The following is a 6,335-nucleotide window of genomic DNA, read 5'->3' on the forward strand; positions in this document are numbered from 1 at the left end:
TTAGAGGCAGATTTGTGGGTGTAATTTTGCATCAGTGGCAGGTAACTAAGCAGCACTGACTCACAGGAACATTATGGGGTGCTGCTGGATGGACTTGTCTTGCAACAGGGCATGGAAGTGGGTTGCTAACATTTTTCTTTTGCTCGCAATGCTCCTACTCAAAATCTGTCTTCCTTCTTCACATTCAGCTTGGCTGCATTCCTCATAGAACCCGGTTGCGGGTGTTGGGGGGTGTTGGGAATGAGGATGGGATGCATTTCCCAACAACAGAGTTCAGTTTATTGCTTTATGCATTCATTATGCAGCACCTCAAACTAGCTTACAAAATGGGTTTTTTTTAAAGTTTAAACCAATTAAAACTCTTTAAAATGAAATTAAAATGTAACAATTATGGGATTAAAAAAACAGCACTCCAACCAACAGATCCACTTACGAGTCACAGGCCCTCTTGAATAGCAGGGTCTTTCTTTGCTCAGAGAAGGCTGGCTGAGAAGGACAAACCTGGCATTTCTTGGGAGGAAGATTCAGTCTGGGAGCAACCACCGAAAAGACCTTCTCTCTTCTTGGGAGGGAATATTGGAAAACCATACAATTGCACATTAAATGAGATATTTAAATTACAGCAACAAGCAGGACAACTAGGTAATGCTATCATTTTCAGGTCTCTCTTGAATGGATGTTTGTGAAGCCCTGAGAGGCAAACCAAGGATTAGGCTAAGTGGCACCATGATAAAGTTGTGTTCACATCATCTAATGGAAAAGAGTCTCTGTGTGTGTGTGTGTTAGTTGGGAGAGTAGGAGTAGGGAAGAAATGGAGCATTGGATCCCAAGGACAAATAAGGTTATGGCTGATGGATTATGTAACAGCAGGAGAGAGGCTGTATGGCAGATGACAGTGTTGCTTGAGGATTATAGCAAAGACTTTTCTTCCTAGGCAAAATTTGCACACAGTTGTGTGGTGGCTTTAAAGCTGCATTCACACACAGAAAGGTGATACAAGAATTCCAATTCCACTGGTTCAAGATGGGACTTGCCCTGTTCTCAGCCCATTTTGTGGGCCAAGTTTGCACATTGGCAAGTTTGTGAAACTTATACACAGGATACACACTCCAGAAGGATGCACACTTTTAAAATGTGTGTTTGGGGAAAATGCTCAGAGCTGGGAATGTGAATAATCCTACAGCTTGCAAGACAGCACTGGGAGGCCATAGAATTCATGGATAAAGTTGTGATTCCAATGGATTTCCCCCCAATGTGACCATGTTGCTATTTATTTTACTTTTCAACATTCTTTGTACTGGTTTTTCTAATGACCTTGATGGAAGTAGTTGAGGCTGGGATAATTTCAGTGCGATGTGTCCTTGCAAATACTTTAAGAAGGAGAAATAGCTAAAGACAGCCTCATCTGTGTGCAAGTGCAACTGTTGCGTGTGTTAATCATATCCAGGGCAGGGGCTGATACATTAAATAGAAACATCAGGTATTAGTTGCTAATGGAGATGTCTTAAGAGTAGCATTAACCCTTCTTGTTCTTTTGTCATAGTGGGCTCAATCATCACTTCTTGGCACGATCCAGAGTGTGGGACAAGACAACATTCCTTACACAACAGTGGCCCATCCGGTACTTCAGGTCAGTTGGAACTTTCTTGGAACTTTTTTCAGACTGTGGGCCAAATTCCATTTCAGAGATGCTCTGGCAGGGGTGGGGGACTTCTCTAGTGGCAAGACCAATTAATTTCAGAAATATGGGGCCACCACTGTAAAGGTCTGGTCTCTGGCAACTGCCAACCTGACTGCTGTTGACCAGAGATGAGAACCACTGAGGCTAATCTCGGGCTGGGCAGGTTCTAAGCAGTTCATAAGCACCTTGACTTCCATACTAAGGCAGCTGTAGGCAACCCTCCCAAAGCATTGTCCAACAACTCCCATCAGCTGTCGCCAGCACAGGCAAAAGTGAGGGATGGATAGACAGGTCCATGGATTCCATGGCACACCTTGTTACTGTCCTGATCCTTGTCCTCTTTTTTCAGGTGTAAAATGATGGTAGCAGTAGGAGCTAAACCAGATGTGGAGAGTCAGAAGCAATGGAAGGACCAACACCACAACCTGCCCTTGTTGACGTGGACAAGGGGCTAACATTAGCATGCTTCGTCTTCCTTTGCCTCTTCCTGATAGTCATGATTATCCGTTGTGCCAAAGTCATCATGGACCCTTACAGTGCCATCCCAACATCCACATGGGAGGAGCAACACCTGGATGACTGACAGGATAGGTAGGGGAACAGGAGGGGAAGAAGGATGAAGCACCATGGGCCATGTGGAAGCTTGGGTGAGAGTGGAAAATGTGGACAGATAATCACCAACTGTGGAGGAGGACACAGAATAGTATAGAAGCTTTTTGTTTTTGTTTTGTCAAGATACTCAGGAAAACACTGGTTCCTCTGAGAACACACAGATCATAGTTTGCCGCAGATCAAGCTTGGAGACATTGCAAAGTCCTTTTTCTCTTAGTCTATTTCGCTATAGTGATCTCCAAACTTAATGAGGAAAGTGATTACAACTGTCTATCATGTAGCACAAAGGCTCTCTAGGCACTAGAATGCTTTTTCTAGTAGAATCTCTACCCTCTCTCCCTGTAAATCATTATTTGGGAATGCAATAATGAAAAAGGCACACACTGTGACTAGTGGCTAAAGATGCTGGGATATGAGAGTCAAAGGGGTGGTGTTGATGATAGTGAGGATATTTTGCAGCTGGTTGGCAATAAAGAACTCAAGAGTTCTCCCCCATCCCTCAGTCACACTAGCTGTACATTGCAAAGCTGATTAAAAATCAATATAACAACTGTGCAAAACATGAGGATACTCTTGATATTTTATTGTTCATGCCAATACTGAATTCCATGCCCCCATGCTAAAAGACCTGGACCCAGAATATGACTGCTAAGAAACCAAAGGGGGGCACCCTCAGGCCACTCTTAAGATATGCAGAAATAAAAATAAAACAAAGTGAACAATCAAAGCAAACTCAAACAAAGGGACAGTCCTGCAAAACCATTCCAGTGAAGCCCAGACCTCCTTGGTGGACAGCAGGAGCGGAACTGGGAGACTTTGTGCCAGTCAGTGACTCTCAGTCTAAGCTACCTTACCAGGAATTTGTGAAGATGACAGGGAACGGAAGAGGCCCAAGTAAGCCACCTTAGGTTCCTTGCAAGAGGAAGAAAGGTGGGATATAAATATAAGAGGGATGATGATGATGAAAGAAAGGACAGGTAGGTAGGAAAGGAACAAACTTTGAGAACCTGGCTGGCTGGCTGAAACCCTGGCCAGGAACAGTTCTGCTAGGAAGTGAAGATATATTGCAACCAACCATTAGAGGTCCAATTTACTCTTACAGTGACCCCCTGAAATGAGTGCCAAGAGATACATAGCATTTCATCTATCAGTTAGCCAGATTTTATCACACTGCAGTGCGATCAAAGTCCAAAGTCAAGAAAGCAGGCAGCTGCTGAACGGAAGCCAGGCGTTGCTGTTGATTTGGGCAGGCCTCTGGTCAGTTGAATGCAACTTTAATAATCTCACAGATAAGTCAATGATTATGGCTCTCTTCAGTGGAGAGAATGAAAGCAGTCTGAGGCTAGCTGTCTGCATTCCTGCCACTGGCCTTCCTGAACCTCATAGACGTGGATTCCACAGGGCACACAGAGGTCACCTCACACAACCAGGGGATCCTGGCTGTAAATACTTCCATCCCCCCCTGTGCATCTCCCGCCCTTCCTAATGCTGGGCTCCCTGTTCCTGACCAAAGATAGGCCATAAAGAACATAGCAGACATATGGGTAGAACAAAAGGCTCATTAGTCCCGTGTTCTGGTGCATATAAGCACAATGCCTCTGGGACTGGCCATGATACATACGTAGCTCCCAGGACTAGTAGCCATTGACAGTCTTATGGCCCATGGATGTGTTCAGTTACTTTGCAAAGCTATTTGAGTTGGTAGCCATCAGTACATCTCCTTCTAGTTACAGTGGGAATCCCACAGTTGACTGTGCACTGTGTGAATAATCTTGCTTGGTACCCTTGATGGTCCACGGCTTCCTGACAACTCCTCCTCCAAAACCAAACTAGCTTGCTGGGAATGCTGCATCTTGAGAGTGTGAGGCTGCATCTTCACTTCAGCACACTCTTTGTCCCACTTTGCCTATCAAAGCTAAGAACTCTTAAGCAGAGCAGAGCAGTGCTGCTTAAAGTCATTTGGGCTACAGTCCAGTGGGGACAGACCCTCCTGCACGGAGAATGAGAGCATCCTACAGATTGGCTGGGCAGGTGATGAAGGCCATGTAGGGAGATGGCTTGGACAGGGAGGGAAGGAGGTGGGAGCACCACAGGTACATGCCATGTCCTGCTGTACACCAGGTGGCACACACTGGTCTCTTCTCTCCCCCACCCTCAGGAATACTCTGCTCACCCTTTCTCTGAGGTTGGTCTTATGATCTTGTGGTTTTATCATGCTGGCAGCAGGAGAGCAGGGAGAGGGCGCCAGTGCAGATCCCCAGCTACAAAGTTGGAAACCTTTTCCATCCTTGGGCTGGACTCATATGGCCTATGGACCAGGGAATCATTTTGTTATTGAATGAGGCAATACATTTGCTGCAAGGTTTCTTTTTCTTTCCCCAAGAACACCAGTAACACCGTTGGTAAGGCCTGACCTTGGAATGTGCACCCAGCATAACTCCCTTTCATTCCCAACAATTTTTCAAAGTATGCAAAGTTTATGCAAACGTACTCTGTGCAACCTAGAAAAGCTGATCTACAATGAAATCTGTGCAATAGCTGCAGAGGAATCTGGACTTAATTTGAGTTCGCTGCAGATTTCTCAAACATCCTTCTTCTTGGCATTACCATGCAGGGCTGGGGAAAATGCTTGAAAAATCTCGGACGGATGCTAGGACACACTCACAGACGTTGGTGTGAGAAGCACATGGCCTTCTAGGTGTTACTGGACTACAACTCTCAGCGTGCCTGACCATTGGTGCTGTCTGGAGCTGGTGGAAATTGGAGTCCAGCACCACCTGTAGGTCAGCAGACAATGCTGAGCAAGGAGTGAGAGTCATAAGGGAGCTTTCCTGTTCTGTACTTAAGCAGCTGAAATTTAAAGGTTAAACATGCCTGGGTCTTTATGGTTCCAGTGTGAGTGGGGCACTGTAGCCCAGCAGACTGCAGTCTGCAACTTCAGGAAGCTCCCCATGGTAATGAGCTGTTACTGCAGTTCCCTGCAACTTCAGACTGCAGATGATATACCACCTTCCGGCTTTACAGCCACGAGCCTCCACTGCACCTTTGGTGTTGGTGTTTTGGTTGATTGTGAAGCTGTTTCACATCCAGCTGCACTTAAAAGACATGCCGTTGGGCAGCGGCATACTCTCCAGTCCATGCCCCACACACTCAAACCCAAGGATATTAAAGCAAAGGCGCCCCTCTCTAGGGGAAGCGTAGCTTCAAATACTCATACATGCTAGCAAGGTAAACAGCCCTCTGAGAGTGAACAAGAAGTCAGAAAGCCGTCCATCTTTCAGCACACTGTTGGCAGAAGCCATATGCAGGAGAGCTGGCCAAGTTAAATTGACTGACTCTCTCATCCAAGAGGTCCTTTTATTATCTCATTTTTTCAGCATGTGCTGAATAGCAGCCAAGTTCATTGGCAGTGTTCTGTTACAACTGATTTATCTGTTCCATCGCATTTGCCCCATCCATCTTCATTTTAGATGCGTCCCCACTCCCTCCTGTGATAGGTCATCGGCACTGGAAGCAAATTTGCATGCAGATCTTGTCTGGAGGAAGTGACAGTGTCAGGACAAGAGCAGAGGTGGCTGTCGGAAGGAAACAAGAGGTCATGGCAGGGAATGGAAGCTGGGAAGTTTTCTGAGGGCCCTGGGCCAAATGTCTGCAATGGACTCTCTCCCACCGTGAGTCCACCTTCATACCATCATGGTCACCACCTGTGATTGCTTCTGACTACTGTCCATGCTGCCTGGGGCTGATGGGAGTTGAAGTCCAAACCATCCGGAGGACAACAGGATAGGGGAAGGTCAGCAACTGGAATTTCCTGAGACAAATTGGGGCAAATCTGCCCAATCACTTAAGAGATACTGTCAGAGATGCTGCTGCCTCCAGATGCTGGGGCCAACACAAGAGGGGCAGCACTGCTAGCAAGTTGGACTGCACCGCAGGTCCTTCTGCAGGGCAGAGCAGAACTCCCACTGTCACCCCTCCAATTAACTTTTCCACTAAACGATGTTTATGAAGACTCTAAGAATGAAATACACCCACAGTCTCT

At 46.3% G+C, this 6,335-nt stretch overlaps 1 protein-coding gene across 1 annotated transcript; it reads left to right on the forward strand.

Moving 5' to 3' along the window:
- The first annotated feature begins 2,083 nt into the window (after positions 1 to 2,083).
- CTXND1 (cortexin domain containing 1) lies at positions 2,084 to 2,302 on the forward strand. Its single transcript, XM_044438811.1, has one exon. It carries the CDS (start codon positions 2,085 to 2,087, stop codon positions 2,262 to 2,264), a length of 180 nt encoding a protein of 59 aa, XP_044294746.1. The 5' UTR covers position 2,084; the 3' UTR covers positions 2,265 to 2,302.
- The last annotated feature ends 4,033 nt before the right edge of the window (positions 2,303 to 6,335 follow it).

Source organism: Varanus komodoensis, unplaced genomic scaffold, assembly GCF_004798865.1.
Source record: "Varanus komodoensis strain SLA01 unplaced genomic scaffold, ASM479886v1 scaffold33, whole genome shotgun sequence".
Lineage (NCBI taxonomy): Eukaryota > Metazoa > Chordata > Lepidosauria > Squamata > Varanidae > Varanus > Varanus komodoensis.

Coding starts and splice junctions, on each gene's coding strand:
- CTXND1 (XM_044438811.1), top strand. CDS start 2,085: ATGGAAGGACCAACACCACAACCTGCCCTTGTTGACGTGGACAAGGGG.